Source organism: Drosophila ananassae, unplaced genomic scaffold, assembly GCF_017639315.1.
Source record: "Drosophila ananassae strain 14024-0371.13 unplaced genomic scaffold, ASM1763931v2 tig00000128, whole genome shotgun sequence".
NCBI lineage: Eukaryota > Metazoa > Arthropoda > Insecta > Diptera > Drosophilidae > Drosophila > Drosophila ananassae.
In genome coordinates, this window is record NW_025319124.1 from 286,692 (window position 1) to 305,071 (window position 18,380).

The 18,380-nt window shown below is 39.8% G+C and overlaps 1 protein-coding gene across 1 annotated transcript in view; it reads left to right on the forward strand.

Annotated features, from left to right (window-relative positions):
* Window positions 1-18,380, forward strand: part of LOC6503350 (dynein beta chain, ciliary) — a 316,566-nt gene that overhangs the window by 263,057 nt on the left and 35,129 nt on the right. The window contains exons 12-14 of the mRNA XM_044718175.1: window positions 10,907-11,073; window positions 11,123-13,885; window positions 14,215-14,409. Coding sequence (XP_044574110.1) covers window positions 10,907-11,073; window positions 11,123-13,885; window positions 14,215-14,409 — 3,125 coding nt within the window. The remainder of the gene's footprint in view (window positions 1-10,906; window positions 11,074-11,122; window positions 13,886-14,214; window positions 14,410-18,380) is intronic.

Genomic DNA, 18,380 nt, shown 5'->3' on the forward strand with positions numbered 1-18,380 from the left:
CCCTCTATCGATGCGGCTACGTGATCTTCATTGCTGAAATTTGGTAGCAAGAAGGTATTAAGGCTTTTCTTTGCGAGTATGCATGCTCGCTTTTTACCTGTTATATCGGCTGTGTACAGCCTGAAGTCCGACGCCCCCAGACCGAGAATCCTGTCTCCTTGATGCCCAGTGCCCGTTCATCGTCGCTGGCTGTGACCGGTGGCGCTGACCTCACTCCAAAGTTCTCTACTTCGAAATAATCGCTGACTATCTTCTCCAGAGCGTCATCCTGAGTAACGGCTAGAAGGCACGATCTCTCCATCAGTGGGGTCGCTTGATGCCTCACTGGTCCATATACTACCCATCCTAGTTTGGTAGCTGCTGCGTATGGTCCTCCAGTACCGAAGCTTCTGGTCTGCAGAGGTATTCCTAGGTGCGCGTGATCCAGTCCAATAAGGATCCTTGGCGCTGCGTTGCTGTACGGCTTCAAAAATGGACGACTAAACGGTTAGGCCAACGATACCAGACTGAGCTGCTATGGAAGGATGACGAGATTAGACTGCCAGACAGTTACAACATGGCACTACCACGACTCAGGCAACAGTAGATTAGAGAATAATTCAGTTTTTTGTTTATATATATTTTATTACAATTGTAATTGCAGCTTTAAATAGATTTTGCGACCAATGATGAAGGCCGCGCGGAGAGATCAACACCCACAATGAGCGAGCTCAAAAATAAACGACCGCGGTTAGGCTCTTTTCCACTTTATTCTTAGGTCAAACCTTTTTCTCTGCAACAAGGGAGATAACAACACCTTCATTATTGCAAATCGCGGGGAAACTATGGATTCTATCGAAACAGACACTTAGCCATGTAACCCTTTGGAAAGTAGTGGAGAAACACTCTTTCTCCGACCACACACAGGTACATAGAAACATCCCTTAACTTCAGTATCACAGAACCAGAGTTTTTTTCAAAACCATAAAACCGAGCGAAAAGCCCATCCCCTAGGCAAAAAAAATAGCGAGTCAGGCGCCGCACTTTGTCGTCCCGTTTCTCAATTGGCAAAACACTGAACTTTGGATAAAAAGGAAGCTCGTGCGCCGAAACACCACACAGGACGGATAGAGCAGGGCGTCCATCATGCACGAAGATCGATTTTTGGACTACAGTAGAACTCCAATTATCCGAACTCCGACTATCCGAATCGCCGATTATCCGAATCACAAGTCTTGACTTGACTTGCCTTAACTTGCCGTTGTGCCTACACTGACTTCCCCCCGCGATTGTTTGTTTTGATTAAAAAGTGTGATATTCACTTGCTCGAGGACGCTACTCTTTCGCTATGGCTTACTTTTGCTTGTGCGTGTACAATACTGTATTGTTTATATACCATGGCTTCGAAAAGAAAACGAAAATCCCATTATCCGAATATTTGATTATCCGAATGGGTCCCGGTCCCCTTTAATTCGGATAATTGGAGTTCTACTGTATCTTGGTTAGCTGATAAAAACGCAGCCAAAGAAAAGTCAACGCTTTCGAGAGTCCGGCATCTTTACTATAAGAATCGTGCCATGGATTCCCAAAATGAAAAGCTGCCTTTGTTTTCGGCGAGAGTGTCTTCCCACTTGGCTTTTGTGGCAGCACCCATTTTCTGGAGGATAATCTGGATAAACAAGCATCCTTGGATCTCGGCAGCTGATCCGGAACTTATGAGAGCGGCCATGTAGGACGACAGTAGCCGGATTGGAGTCGTTTGTGATTTCACGGTTGCTGCCGCGTTGTCTTTGATGCTGTAATTATGGAGAAAAAATATGTTAAGGTGATTTTTAGCTAAAATGCAGGCTCTAATTTTACCTTTAGTGTTAGTTACTATTAGCTTGTACTCCTTGGTCACTAGTCCAGAAACCCTACCTCCTGCTATCCATGGTTCCCCGACTAGGACTATCGGCTTCATCCTCAGTTAGATAGAGCAGCAGGGTAGCTTGTGGCCTTACAAAGGTGGAGGTTTATCTGCAGAATCCGTAAGGACAATTCACCCTCCACCATTGTGATCTCCGCCTCTTTATCGTCAGAGATATCTTCATCTATGATATGATTCGCTGTAGCCGTCCTGGATATTTGAGGTTAGTTCCTCCTGAGTTGTGGCTTGTTTCGTTCGAGTCCGATTTATATACCTTTATGGTCACTGAATTAGTTACAGATAGTCACCGCTAGTTTGGGGCGGGGCCCACACGGTGGGCTCGCTCGCCATCTGCACCGTTTTCGATTCGACCAGACTCACTCGTAATTGACTCTTCGTTTATGTTCTGCGTAATTTTTCCCATTTGTGGTCCTACGATATGCGGAGAAGGGACGGTCCACGCGGGCGAACATCCGCGATGCCTGGGTAAGGGTTTTTAAAACAGGAGGATTTGAAGTTAGTTAAGGACCTTTCCACCGCTTCATTCCTGAGCGCCCTCCAACGGTTTATTGGTACGCGACGTAAACCCAGGCAGATATGGTCGGATGCCACCAATTTTGTGGGTGCGAAGAATGAGCTTATCGAGTTAAAGCGAAGATTCCTCAGCCAGGATCACCAGGCTTCTCTTCACGATTTTTGTCTGTCGGAGTCTATCGAGTGGCGGTTTATTCCTCCACGCTCCCCCATTTTGGCGGTCTGTGGGAAGCAGCAGTAAAGACGGCATAGCACCACCTTTATCGTACAGTTAGTCTGGCAGTTCTTGGCTTTGAGGAATTGAGGACTTTGTTGTGCCGCATAGCCTCAATCATTAATTCTAGACCCCTTGTGTCGATTTCAGAAAATCCTGTGGATCTAGATGTGCTAACTCCGGCTCATTTTCTAAATGGCGGGCCGCCTTCAACGTTCATCGAACCGGACTTTACTGCCCTTAACTTCAATCGCGTTGATGGGTGACAGAGAGTCTCCTGCTTACAACAAGTTTTCTGGGCTCGTTGGAAAGAGGAGTACCTCACGCTGTTGCAGCAGCGTTCCAAATGTCGCACCCCTGACCCTGTAATTGCTGTTGGAGACATAGTCCTGGTGAAGGATGAAAATCTACCCCCAATGAGGTGGCCTCTGGCCAGGATACTGGAGCAGGTTCCTTGGCGAGCCTTCAACGGGAGGAGGATGTTGAGCAAAGCAGAAAAGGGCGAAGCTGCGTAAAATAAGTTACATATATTATAAATCTGCGTAGCGGGGGCGGGTTATCGGCAGTTCTGGTTTTGTTTACTTCTCCCCCGTTCGCATGCGCTTTGCTGGTATTTGTAGCGCATGCGCTTTGCTGGTATTTGTAGCGCATGCGCTTTGGGGAGCTTTTTTGTAAAGCTGCTGCACACTAGCAAATCTTGCATTTGTGTGCGTTCATATTGCTAAATTCATATTGCTAAGCTTTGCCACTTGTAATTTTGTTATTGATTTGAGCGACTGCAAGTTGGGTTAGAGTTGAACACTCGAAAATAAAGCCTGAAGTTGGATTGAAATTGAACTCTGGAATTTTAATTCATTTGGCTGCTATTAATAACTATTAATAGCACAACAATAAGCTTTTAAGCTTTTCTCTGTCTATCTTATGCTGTTGTAGCTACTAAATATTAATTATTAATTTCTATATATATTGATTACAAATTATTTATTATTACACGTACTCGAATAAATGGTTTTATTGCATATTTTGGCTTAATATATATCTGTTTTTTTGAACGTGAAAACTTCTCTTACTTTTCCCAATTTTTTCTTAAAAACCATTTTGTCGTGTCAGGCAGCAGCCACGGCATAGATTAGATTACTAAAATATAATAAGTATATAAGTAACTTTTATTGTCTTTATTTATCTTTTCACTATTGTTCATAAATATACGTTATATTAGACCTCGGAATTTGCATGTTTTTAACGGTTTAAGTTATTTGAATTCTGAAAAAATCAAAATTCATTTCAATGAATAGATAGTTAAAAATGATCGGCATATATTTGTTTTTTGTGCATATTTGCATAAAATGCATATGCAAAAAAAATGCAAAATATATGCAGAATATGCAAAATATATGCAAAATATGCTAAATACATGCAAAGGATACTAAAAAAAAAAGATATGATTATTAAAATCAAAATATCTAATAAAAGCTTGATTATTATTTGTTTGATTATTATTAATAGTTTTTTTATTTATGAAGATATTATTTCGGCAATTCAATTAAAATTCGATTTTATAAATTTTAAATCCCGATGTAGTTGAGGATTTCTCATCTGGTATTTGTTGCCCTGTGTATTTTTTAAAAAAATTGGATGAATGGATATTTGAACCATTTCCAATTACATCGAAACTATTCTCGGGAAGGCTGTTGAACTATTTTCCCATTAAATTTTTTTTTAGGAAAATTTATTTTTGGTATGGCTTGTCACGTTACTAAAATATCAGCTTGAACTCGTTTTTTAAAACCTCAAGTTAACAAGTAAATCACTTAGACCACAAAGATTGAAAATTTTATATATTTACGTTACGTTACCCACATGTTTTATTCCTCCAAATACTCGGCCCTTATCAACGCTGTCGTCGCTAACATCACATACCTCCAGCATAGTTTTCTCTGCTGTGTGTTGGGCAAATCCAGCTCACTGCTGGCCTACCGTTGCTGCAGAAAATCCGGATTCGGATTCGGTTGTGAATTTTTAAGCCGTTTTGCCCTTCTGGCTAGTTTTAAACATTTTTGCTTTAAATACACCAGATGTTTCACCGATAATAGTATCTTTACCGCAATAATGCGAACAAATTTTTTTTTAAGTGTTTCGATTTTGTTCAAGTCGTTGGCTTGATTTTGGAACCAAGTTTAATGCAGGAATTTGTTATGAAGCTCTATAATTTTATAAAAAATTTGCTAATACAACGATTATTATTATTAATAATATGGTATCTGTTTCCATATCTATTTTTTCTTATTCTATTTTGTTTATAAAGGTCGCCGTTTTCGTCTTCATCAAACCCATGTTGGGGAATTTTTTTAAAATTCTGTATTTTACGCCAACTTAGGAAAATCTGTTCATTAAGCAACAGTTCATTTTCCTATTAAAAAGAAAAAACTATTGCATAAGAATTAATGATGTATAAATAAAATTGAAGAAAAAAAAATTGAAGGTTTTGTTGAGCTATTAATAGTTTTTGTTAGCAGCCGAATAACTACACGTTTCAAATTAAATTTTCAATACATTTATTTTGGGTTCAATTTAACCCTAATATATGCGGCTCCAATCAACTCCAAATCACAACAAACGCCAAACCAATAGCTTGCGCAGAAGCTCAACCAAAGAGGTTATTATTGCAGAGGTTATTCCATGGGTTGTCCTCCCTACCACAGAGCGCCGACACATCCCGTGATAGTCCACCGTGGCCAGAAAACACCCAGCCAAATCGAGGGTTCTGAGCAATTGGCAGCCCGTGACCTAACTGGATTTGGCCATCCGACAACAGGTCAAACAATAAGCCGGCTCCAATCAGCAGGTCCACTCGCTGCGTTATGTGGAAGTTGGGGTCAGCTAGATCCATATTGCCAGGAATCTTCCAGCCCGAAACATCTATGTCCTGGCTAGGTTGATAGTCCGTTATATGTGAAGCTACAACAGCGTCAATTTCCACTGAATATGTGCTAAGGCGGGACTTCAAGCACACATTAACGGATGCTCCATCTGTTTCAAATCCAGCGCCGCCGAAACCGGCCACCGTTGTGGAGCATTTGGAGTGGCCAAGCTGAAGTTCATTCGCCAGCCGCGATTAGATAAGATGCACTTGTGAACCGGAATCCAAAAAAACTCGGCAAGGCAGGAAGTCTCCAGATCGACCACAAACGAGTACATTGGCTGTTGGCAGGAGCACTAGCTCAGCATTGCGATCCTGGGTCACAACAGTGTTAATTGAGCGGGATGGGTTCGCACCAGCAACTGCACCGATGGGACGTTAGACTCGTGCGGGTGAAACCTGCCCGCGAGGGTGCAACAGAATATGATGACGGTGATTGCACGTCGAGCAGCGGGAAGCTGAGCATCCGCGAGCGAGATGGCCATCCTCCAGACAAACAAAACAGCGAGCCAGACGCCGCACTTTATCGTACCTTTTCTCAATTGGCATAGCACTGAACTTTGGACAAGCAGCAAGCTCGTGCGCCGAAACTCCACACAGGGCGCATAGAGCAGGACGGGCGTTAATAACCATGCACGAGGATCGGTTATTGGACGATCTACCTCGGCCTACTTGGTTAACTGGTGAATACGCCAAAGAAAAGTCAACGCTTTCGAGAGTCCGGCACCTTTGCTCTAAGAATCGTGCCATAGACTCCCAAGATGGAAGGCTGTCATCAGTGCTTCCTGCTAGAGAGTCTTCCCATTTGGCCTTTGTAGCAGGGTCCAGCTTTTGGAAGATGATCTGGATGAGGAGGCACCCTTGAAATTCCGGGACGGCCGACGTCCCGCAACTCATAAGGGCCCGCATATGTCCATTGAATCGGTCGGATAACTCCCGAAGAGTAGCAACGGATCCCGGCTCAACCACCCTTAGCTGCAGGATCTCGTTGATGTGAGCCTGGAAGATTAACCGACGGTTGCTGAATCGGTTGCGCAAAAGGTCAAGGGCAACATCATAGTTAGCGTCGGTAATCTCAAGCGCCCTCACAGTCTCCAGGGCTGAGTCCCGCAGGCAGGAAATGAGCCACCTGAGCTTCTCCATCTTGGTCAAATGCGGGTGACTGTCGATGGTTGTCCTAAATAGGGCGCAGAAATCCGGCCACTCGGCATAGCCGCCGCTGAATGTTGGCATCGGCAACGGTGGCAAGGAGGGGGCTGCCTTGTATGTCATTGGCGATACACTGGCACCATCGAGAAGTTTGGAGTGGGCAGCGATTCTCATGGAGCGCTTGGCAACCTCCACCTGAATTTCCACTTGCACATCAGTCGCCAGCTGCGAGAATCTCCAATACAGATCACTCCCGATCTCGCTAAAATTATTCTCGCTCCTCCAATTCTTCTTGAAGCGCTTCTCCACTGACTCCAGCGCCATAATTGTACAATCCTCAGTCCGCGCCGCAGCCTTCACTTTATGATGCAGCGCCTCCACCTCCTGGCAGGTCACGTCTGCTCTTCTTCGCAGCATCCTTTCCCTGTTTGCGGCAGCAGCTCCAATAGTCTCAACTCCAGACTCCATTATTCGATTAAAATGCAACTTGTAACAACAACAAGGGCGTTTTCTTGGCACTTTTAATGTTGATCACAATAATCAACCAGGATGAAATCACGTCGGGGTCACCAAATGTTGAGCTATTAATAGTTTTTAATAGCAGCCGAATAACTTCACGTTTCAAATTATATTTTCAATATATTTATTTTGGGTTCAATTTAACCCTAATATATGCGGCTCCAATCAACTCCAAATCACAACAAACGCCAAACCAAGAGCTTGCGCAGAAGCTCAACCAAAGCTCCCCAAAGCCCATACGCTACAAATAACAACAAAGCGCATGCGAAACTGGGGACAAAACAGAGACGAAACATGCTGATAACAATAGCTGCAGCTTAGCATATTATTATTATTTTATATGCACTCTTTGGTGGCTGCTGGGCCCAACAGGTTTTTTTTTGTACTTTAACTTTTCTTTACACATACTTTTCTTTAAAGTGCAGTTGTTGAGTAAGGTTTTTGTTTTTATTATACATTAATGTTGTTTTTTTCACAACTTCCATTATATATTTTTTTTTCACTGCGGATCTCCATCAACAGAAATTTATTTCCCACCTATCCGAAGACTGCAAATAACTATGTAATAATTACGTTAGTCGTTATTTAGTTGGTTTTAATTCGAATATAATAATGTCTTTGGAATTGTATGTAATAATTACGTTAGTCGTTATTTAGTTGGTTTTAATTCGAATATAATAATGTCTTTGGAATTGTGTTTTAGGGCGATGGAAAAACCTTTATGGTCTTTATTTGTTTGCATATTTCTTCAGGTCTGTCATCCATTCGATGCTCGCGGCTCCGCTGCCTAAAAATTGTTTATCAGAGACGAAAAAATCGACTCAAACATCGGCACTGGCACTCACATCTTGAAGGATGACGTGAGCCTCGAGTAAGAATTTTGAAATTTTTGAATATCTCTTACTCTTATAACTGCCTTTGATTTGGCTTTGATATAATTACGGATTTTCTATGCTTAGGAGACTCAAAAGCTGAAGTCTATTAAATTGAGAATCCAGCGCAGAAAGCGAGTGACGTACAGAAGAGCACAAACTTTAAAAGATAAGTGCAAATAGATAATTGCAGAAAATTATATAAAGAAATATTCAAAACAAGAAAGGAAAGCTAACTTCGGGCGGAGCCGAAGTTAATATACCCTTGCAGTTCAGTCGCAGTCCGCTAGGTGGCGCCACGCATCTTATATTATTAGATATATAGAAGATCGTATATAGTCGGCCGATCCTTATGAAATTTGGCAAATCAGATTATTTTGTCCAAAATAGAATCTGTACAAAGTCCCATCTTTCTAACTTAAAAAACACCAAAGTTATGCCAATTCCGATCGTTGTATGACAGCTATAGGATATAGTCGGCCGATCCTTATGAAATTTTGTACTTAAGATATGTTGGTCAAATATAACATGTGTGGAAAGTCCCAACCCTCTATCTTAAAAAACAACGAAGTTATGGCATTTCCGATCAATCAGTGGCAGCTATATGGCAGCTATAGGATATAGTCGACCGATCCCGGCCGTTCCGACTTATGCACTACCTGCAAGGAAAAGAAGGATGTGTGCAAAGTTTCAACTCGATAGCTCTAAAACTGAGAGACTAGTTTGCGTAGAAACCGACAGACAGACGGACAGACGGACATGCTCATATCGACTCAGGAGGTGATCCTGATCAAGAATAATATACTTTATAGGGTCGGAGATGTCTCCTTCACTGCGTTGCACACTTTTGACCAAAATTATAATACCCTCTGCAAGGGTATAAAAAGAAGAAAAGCCTCGATTCAATCCTCGAATATCAATGCAAATTAGCTAAAATTTAAGCGGAGGGAGGAAGTTAAGTGATTTATGGAAACCCTTCTTGCTTATTTGAGCAAGGCAATTTTATTTTCCTCACATTTATAGATATGGTCGACAAATGAAATTATTCTCTACTCTGGAAAGCTCTGAAATGGGAGATACAAAATTAGGATCAGATACAAAATATAAGGTAAGTAGACGATCAAAAAGAATACCGAACGTGGTTAATTTGACCTAAAGACGGACCTATTCACGTCCGCAGTAAAATCATGAAAAATCAGGCAAGCTTGGTCAGCTTTCACTACTTTACCAAGCGAGTTTCGGAAGATTAAAGTCACCACGATAGATTAAGGCGTCTCCTTCCTTCACAGCGATCCCCTTTGTTCATTATAAAGAGAAAGAGTCGATTAAATTCATTAATTAAACATTATCTTTTTTCTTATACTTATGTGGCCTTGTAGCCATTGTAGCCCAATGCATGACTATCAAAGATAATATTCATTGTTTTAAGGTGCCATAAGATGCAATAAGTAAACCTCGTATTTTTCAGCTCGTTTCTGGAGAATATCTATAAATCCAAAGTTGTTAAAAATGTATTCATTCATCATATATTTTTGCATTAGCATGCGTTTAACCAACCAACGTTGAACCGTACCACCCTAGAAAATAACCATATTAGAAAACTATATATGAAATGTAAATTCGATTCTTTATATATCTAATATATAATATACTAGCAGTACCCTGCCACGTTTCGCTGTGGCATATTGTTGTTGCACGCATAAAAAATAAGTCAAACAAAAAAGAATAATTTTCAAATTAATTAAATTCTGTAATACTTGTGGGTATACAATATTCTTTGTTTCTCCTCCTTAATCATTCATTATTATTTCTGTATTTTAGTACATAGGTTGCTCTTCACTTAAGCACCTTGTGATACACGACATTTTTTGTTTTATTATCAGGCGCAAAAACAAACAACGCAGATGGTCTTCCGACCCGTGAACATGCCACGTATAATTGACCATGGGAAAAACATGAATGTTCTAGATTTAAACCACAAACTTTTAAGGATTGGCCTTGTGATTTGTTGATTGTCATGGCAAATGCAAGACGTATCGGAAATTGAAGTCTTTTAAATTCAAACGGCATATCGGTTGGGATCATCGGGATCCTCGGAATGAGAACTTCCTCACCTTTGAATTTTCCTATCATTATCGTAGCGTAAATTACATTGTTCATCAATTTACTAACCACCAAACGCGTACCGTTGCACAGTTTTGGTTGGTTTATGTTTCGAAGCATGATTACTACGGAGCCAACCTTTAGGCGTAAATTGTGCGGTGGTAAGCCAGGCACGTCCAAAGAGTTTAAAAATTCAATTGGATAGTTGGTGGCTTCATCTTCATTTGTGATGTATTCTTCTTGCATTACGGCTTTGTCGGGAAAGATTCGACCGTCTTGGTCGCGGCATTATTAATTAAACTTCACTTCACTTCAATCCACTTGTTAATTATTTATTTAATAGAAATAGTTTTAATATTGATTTCAGCGCAACACAATCTTTTTGGTTCGTTGTTAAATTTGAGAGCCTGACTATGAATTTGACTTCGTTTGTAACTGACATTTTGACATTTGACATTTTCTTCTTAGCTGTCTGCCTAAATAAAAAAGTATGGGCCAGGGAGGAACGCTGTCGAACGGGACAAAAAGTATCCTATGTCCTTCTCCTGGCTCCAAGCTACCTCCCTACCAATTTTCACTCAAATCTGTTCTTCCGTTCTTGATTTATAAGTGGTGTAACATAAAACACGATGTTCTTTTATATATATAATATATATATAATATATAAATAAATTTAAAAATAATATCCCTTTTTTGATTCCTTTTATAAGCCTCCTATTCCTTCGACTGATGGAGTCGATCCCTTTGACATGATTTGTGACGATGCTCAGATAGCCGAATGGAATAATCAAGGGCTACCAAGTGATCGAATGTCAGCTGAGAATGCTGCTATATTGGTGCAGTCAGAACGGTACCCTCTCATGATCGATCCACAACTGTAAGTGTTTTTATTTTCTAAATAGAAAAAATGACAATTTTTTTTGCAGCCAAGGTATAAAATGGGTGAAGACAAAGTATGGATCTGGTCTTGTTGTTTTACGTCTTTCCCAACGTAATTACCTTGATCAAGTAGAACGTGCTGTCAGCAACGGCAATGTTTTGCTTATCGAGAATATTGGAGAAAACGTTGATCCGGTGCTTAATCCCCTACTCGGCCGACAGTTAATTAAAAAGGGCACCATTTTGAAAATAGGAGACCGCGAGATTGATTTCAATGCAAAGTTTAGACTAATACTGCATACTAAGCTGGCAAATCCACATTACAAACCTGAAATGCAAGCTCAGACCACATTAATAAATTTTACAGTAACTCGGGATGGACTTGAAGACCAACTTTTAGCTGAGGTTGTGAAAGTAGAACGGCCCGACCTGGAGGCCATGCGGACGCGACTTACTCAGCAACAGAATCATTTTAAAATTACTTTGAAGTTTTTGGAAGATGATCTCCTAGCTCGTTTGTCATCTGCGGGAGACAATGTTTTAGAAGATGTAACTCTTGTAATGAACTTAGAAAAGACAAAAAAAACCGCAGACGAAATTGAAGTAAAGGTTGCTGAGGCAAAAATAACAGGTGTTCAAATAGACTCAGCCCGAGAAGCCTATCGACCTGCAGCAGAACGTGCTTCTATTATATATTTTATTCTTAATGACTTATTTAAAATAAATCCCATTTATCAATTTTCTCTAAAAGCTTTTACAGTAGTATTCAACAATGCCATGCTAAAAGCTACTCCAGCTGAAAAACTAAAAGACCGGGTGGAAAACTTAATTGATTCTATAACGTTTTGCAGCTTTGTGTATACGTCACGCGGCTTATTTGAGCAAGACAAGCTTATATTTCTGACCCAAATGTGCATTCAGATTCTTGTTAATGCAGGAGAGGTGGAGCCCAGCGAATTAGATTTTTTGTTGCGTTTTCCCTATATGCCCAATCAAACGTCCAATTTTTCCTGGCTTACTCATGTCGGATGGGGTGGCATAAGAGCTCTTAATAACCAGGTGGCATTTAAAGGTCTGGAAAAGGATATAGAAGGATCCCATAAACGCTGGAAAAAGTTTGTAGATTCCGAAAGCCCGGAAAATGAGAAATTTCCTGGAGAGTGGAAGGGAAAATCGCCAATACAGAGACTCTGCATAATGCGGTGCATTCGACCAGATCGAATGTCTTATGCTATGAGGTCGTTTATAGAGGAAAAACTTGGTTCAAAATATATTGATGCCCGTTCAATGGAATTCGCTAGAACTTTTGAGGAATCAAGTCCCGAAACACATTTATTTTTTGTATTATCTCCTGGAGTTGACCCACTTAAAGATGTGGAAAAGCTGGGTAAAGTATTGGGATTCAGTTTCGATCATGAAAATTTTCATAGTGTATCACTTGGTCAAGGTCAAGAAATTGTGGCAGAAAGTGCTATTGAAGTTGCATCTCAGCAAGGTCATTGGGTCATCCTTCAAAATATTCATTTGGTCGCTCGCTGGCTACCAAGCTTAGAAAAAAAGATGGAGTCATCTTTAAGTAACGCAAATTCAAACTATAGGCTTTTCCTTAGCGCAGAACCTGCTGGAGATCCATCAGCTCATATCTTACCACAGGGCATTTTAGAGTCGGCAATAAAAATCACCAATGAACCACCCACTGGAATGATGGCAAACATACATAAAGCCCTAGATAACTTTAGCGACGAAACGCTCGAAATGTGCTCAAAAGAAACTGAATTCAAAGCTATACTATTTTCCTTGTGTTATTTTCATGCTGTTGTTGCTGAGCGCCGTAAATTTGGTCCTCAAGGTTGGAACCGAGGCTACCCATTCAATGTGGGGGATCTTACAATATCTGTTTATGTATTGTACAACTATTTAGAAGCCAATACGCGTGTTCCATGGGAAGACTTACGGTACCTTTTTGGAGAGATAATGTACGGGGGTCATATTACAGATGATTGGGATCGGCGCTTATGTCGTACCTATTTAGAAGAGTTTATGCAACCAGAATTGATTGATGGTGAACTAGAGTACTGCCAAGGTTTCCCAGCTCCAGGAATTCTTAAATACGCTGGGTATCATCAATATATTGACGATAACCTGCCGTCTGAGAGCCCAGCACTTTATGGTCTGCACTCTAATGCAGAAATAGGGTTTCTGACGACTGTTTCGGAGCGGCTTTTTCGAATTGTTTTTGAACTTCAGCCACGAATGGCTGGTGGATCAAGTGGCGGAGGTGAATCTGTTTCCCAAGAGGATATTATAAAGGGTATTATAGAAGATCTTCTTGATAAAATTCCAACGCCCTTCAATATTCTGGAACTTATGGGTCGTGTCGAAGACCGTAATCCATACATAATCGTAGCTTTTCAGGAATGCGAACGAATGAATATGCTTATGGCCGAGTTGCGGCGATCTTTAAATGAATTGGATCTTGGCCTCAAGGGCGAATTGACAATCTCGTCCATTATGGAGGATCTAATGCTTTGCTTGTATATGGATCAAGTTCCCGAACAGTGGACCAAATTAGCGTATCCCAGTATGTTAGGCCTGCAATCATGGTTTTCCGATTTGATGCTCAGATTGCGGGAACTAGAGGGCTGGGTAGCCGATTTTCGCATGCCTTCTTCTATTTGGTTAGCAGGATTTTTTAACCCACAATCTTTACTCACAGCCATTATGCAGCAGACAGCCCGTAAAAATGAGTGGCCTTTAGATAGGATGTGTTTAAACTGCGACGTAACGAAAAAGTGGAAGGAAGAATTTACGTAAGTGAAAAAATATTCGATTATAACATTGGTGTTTAAGAAGTAAGTGATAAGAATGTGAATTTATAGAAATTTTATTTTGGTAAAACTTGTTCGATCTGCCGAAGGTTCGGCCAACTGTACCCTACAGCTATAACATGTAACTAAAAAATTTGGGCTGTTGCCAACATTTTTACGACAAAATTAAATTAAAGGATTGGCCAAATATATACAATACGATATATATATAATAATATAAGCTGATACTTAACAACTCTGGCTCCGCCGAAGTTAGCTTTCATTTCTTGTTTAAGGTATAATTACAATTAATTTTTTACATTATTATATAGCTCTGCACCCCGTGAAGGAGCCTATATTAACGGCCTTTTTATGGAAGGAGCACGATGGGATATAAAAATGGGAACTATTGCAGATGCTTTTAATAAGGAACTGTTTCCCGCCATGCCAGTGGTATTTATTAAGGCAGTCACTCAGGACAAACAAGACGTAAAAAATATTTATGAATGCCCAGTTTATAAAATACGGTATGTTTAATTCCTGGTCTATTTTATTTGAGTTTTACTTTATAATGAATTTATTTATGATTGTCTTTTTTTTATCCTAACTCTATTGTTGGTTGCAACCAGACTCTTCTCGGCCGCCCATCGGGCTTTATCTTTTGCATTATGCTAGCGAGTCTTCGCTGTGTGTTTAAGTTCTAAGGTGGGCTCTCATTTCCGCCTCTTATATCAGTGCATACTCATCATAAATTCGGTTTACTTTATCTCTCTCCATTTCAAATACATTCATTTAGTTCTCTCAGTGCAACTAGCCATAGCGATTGCCCGTTATCAGCAGTTCCTTATTCTTTGATTCTCCCAGATTCGTATCCGCCTGGTTCTTATTTTGAAGCGCATGCACTTTGGGAGCTTTGGTAGAGCTTCTGCGTAAGCTCTTAGTTATGCACTTGTATATTCGGCATTGATTGGACAGGCCGCTGCGTTTGTTTTGGGGTTAAATTGACCCATAATACCAGTGGGAATATATTTAGTTCAGTTTTGCGCAGTGTTAAAACATATGAATCTACATTATAAATTGTTTTCTTTATTGATATATGTAGCGACAATGCGACCGTCAATTTATATCCGGTTCGCTACTTAGAAAGTGGATTCGCCGCGCATGTACATTCATATATATACATTCCACAACTAAGAGTATGGTTTTGAGAGAACAGGGGTAAATCATGTTCGCCGTGCCAAATCATACTTAAAAATTATTATAATTATAATTGATCCCTATTAAATATTGAAATCGAAATTGTATTTTTTTAATTCTGCCGCTATCAAAAAGCTAACAGCGTTACAATATGTGTGTACATTTTTAAATCAGTGGCTGAAAAACATTTTGTCTTATTAATAGTTTTCTTTATTAAATTTAATAAATACATAAACTTACAATACGACCGTCAATTGTTATCCGGTCAGAGGCTGAATTTTCCGGCTGAGCAGGCTGATGTTGTTATCAGCATGCATTCGTCTCTGTTTTGTCTCCCAGTTTCGCATGCGCTTTATTGTTATTTGTAGCGTATGGGCTTTGGGGAGCTTTGGTTGAGCTTCTGCGTAAGCTCTTGGTTTTGCGTTTGTTGTGATTTGGAGTTGATTGGAGCCGCATAGATTAGTGTTAAATTAAACCCAAAATAAATATATTGAAACACTGATTTGAAACGCGTGTTTATTCGGCTGCTATTAAAAACTATTAATAGCACAATAGTGCTTCTTATGCTTTGAAGACTCATATTCCAGATAAAGACTACTTAACTGATAAAAAGATAAAGACTACTTAATTGTTAATCAATCGTACAGATATGGGATCCACTGCAGTGAACGGTCATATGTGATGAAGAAACCGTCGTATAACAACACATAAAAGAACAGCTGCCTGTTAAATGAAACTATTTTATCTCAACGAAATAATTAACAAAAAAAGGTGGCTGCGTAAAAAAACTTTCGAAAACAACAAAAAGCTTATCTATTGCGGCGAAGCGTTGCAAATTCTCAAGAGAGCGACTCTTGAGAATTCCATCCGACTTCAACCAACTTGCAGTCTCGAATTGGCGACTCGCTCCGACAAAGTTCGGCGCCCAACGATCCTTTGAAATGCCAATAAAAAGGAATCAGTTGATAAATCAGACACTACTTCTAAATGAACTTCCTTGGACGCAAAACAAACCAAAAAAGGCAATGTAGGACTTGTAGGGTGGCCTACCACGAATTTTCAATATCGTCTCAATAGGGCCACAGAAATCCACGCAACATATGGAGAATGGGCGGAGGGCACCGATTCGATCTAAGGGTAAATCTCCCATGATTTGAGTCATGGAAATTCGCCTCTGAACATTCGAGCTCTGAACAAATTGAGACCGGTGCTAGGGACCGGTCGCTCCCTAGCATCAAGCGTTGAGCCGAGCTCCCGCGTCATTATTCTAATTCAGTCTTCAAAGCTTCGCAGTCACATATGTACATATATCATTTGTAGAAACCCAAAAAAAATTGCCTGTTTTTATTAAAGCCATATTTAGAACACAAAAATAAAGCTCCCGAATACTGAACAGAACTGAACAGAACTGCATCATTATTTTCAATTAGATCGTTAAATTTGTGTTCTATTGTTACTACATCATCTTGATGATGGGGTGGCAGCTAACCATTTTAAAACAGTTCCTAATTCATTACTACCTCTTCTAGTTCTTTTTGGAAGTAATTGTGATAAAATTAATTTAATAGTTTTTAATTTGTAAGAGATTTCATAATATAATTTATCATTGTTAGTATTCTCTAAATGGCTCTATTCTTTATAAATAATTTCTTTATAAAAACTAATGTTTGTGACATGAAATATTTCAGGATAAGAGTCAAAGGTCAGAACATCTTTACTATCTTTCTAAAGGAAGAAGTCGAGATTTTAATAATTTATTATTTCTGATGTTGTTGATACTATGATCAGAAATAGTTGTAGTGCAAAAAGCATTGTTACCTGTAAGTTAAAAAAGATTTTAAAACTTATTATCTTTGTGAATTATTATATTCCTGTTATTTATTATAACTTTATTTTTTTGGTATTCTGTAACTACTTGTTTTTTGAATCTTTGTTTTAGTTTATTTCTTTCTCAATTTTTTCCACGTATATGATTTCTCCTACATAATATGTTTTTATACCCTTGCAGAGGGTATCATGATTTTGGTCAAAAGTATGCATCGAGTTGAAACTTTGCACACACCCTTCTTTCCTTTTCAGGCAGTATATAAGTCGGAACGGCCGGGATCGGTCGACAATATCCTATAGCTGCCATATAACTGATGGATCGAAAATTCCATAACTTCTTTGTTTTTCAAATTAGAAGGATGGAAGTTTCAATGGATTCCTCTTTGGTAAAATGGAATTTACTTAGCCATGCATTTTAATTTAGGCAAACTTATCCGATCTGCCAAATTTCATAAGGATCGGCCGTCTATATCCTATAGCTAACATATAACTGATTGATCGGAAATTCTATAACTTGGTTGTTTTTCAAGTTAGAAGGATGGGAGTTTCAATGGATTAGTCTTTGGCAAATTAATTCGATATGCCAAATTTCATAAGGATCGGCCGACTATATAGAGTTGCTGAGATTGAAAAGTGGTCAGAGAATACCACGTTGGGGCATGTACCAACTAAACAGAACCCGGCAGATATCGTGTCAAGAGGTGGAGACGTAAAGGAGACGGTGGAATCGATCTGGTTACAGGTCCATCGTTTTTAACGGAGCCGGAAGATAAGTGGCCAATGAGTCCCCGGCTTGATCCGTAACCAGAGCATTTGCAGATGGAAGTAAAAAAGAATGCGGTCGGATTAACCGAAATGATCTCTACTTCATATTTATTGTAAGTGATAGAAGGATTTTCCTCTCATTTAAAACTGCTGAGAGTGTTGGTATACATGTTCCGCTTTATAAAGAAGTGTCAAAATAAGTAGTTCCTTTTGTTAGTGTACCTTTAGCTGTCGAATATCAAGAAGATTTTAATAAAATTGTCCAGATAGTAAAAGAGCACGAGGGTCAAGAAGAAATTAAAAATATTCGAAAAAAAACTTGTTGTTAGTCCAAGTCTACCGAAGCTAAATCCATTTGTCCATGAAGCTTCTCAGGCTGGGCTTGCCTTTTCGTTGTTGCGGGTCGGGGGGCGACTAGCTAAGGCTCCTATATAGTACGATGCAAAGTTTCCAATATTGTTGACGAAGCGCTCTCAATTTGTTCAGAGCTCGAATGTTCAGTGGCGAATTTCCATGGCTCAAATCATGCGAGATTTACCCTTAGATCGAAGCCGCTAGCCGATTTAAGTTGAGTTTTTTTAGGTCTAGTTCACTGAAACTAGAAGGAGGCTCTCCGTGCAGAAAATGAGGGCATCCAGATCAGCGGGGTTTTCAGAGAGACGGACTAATGGCCTCGAATTAATCACAGCAGCAATATTGTACACCAGCG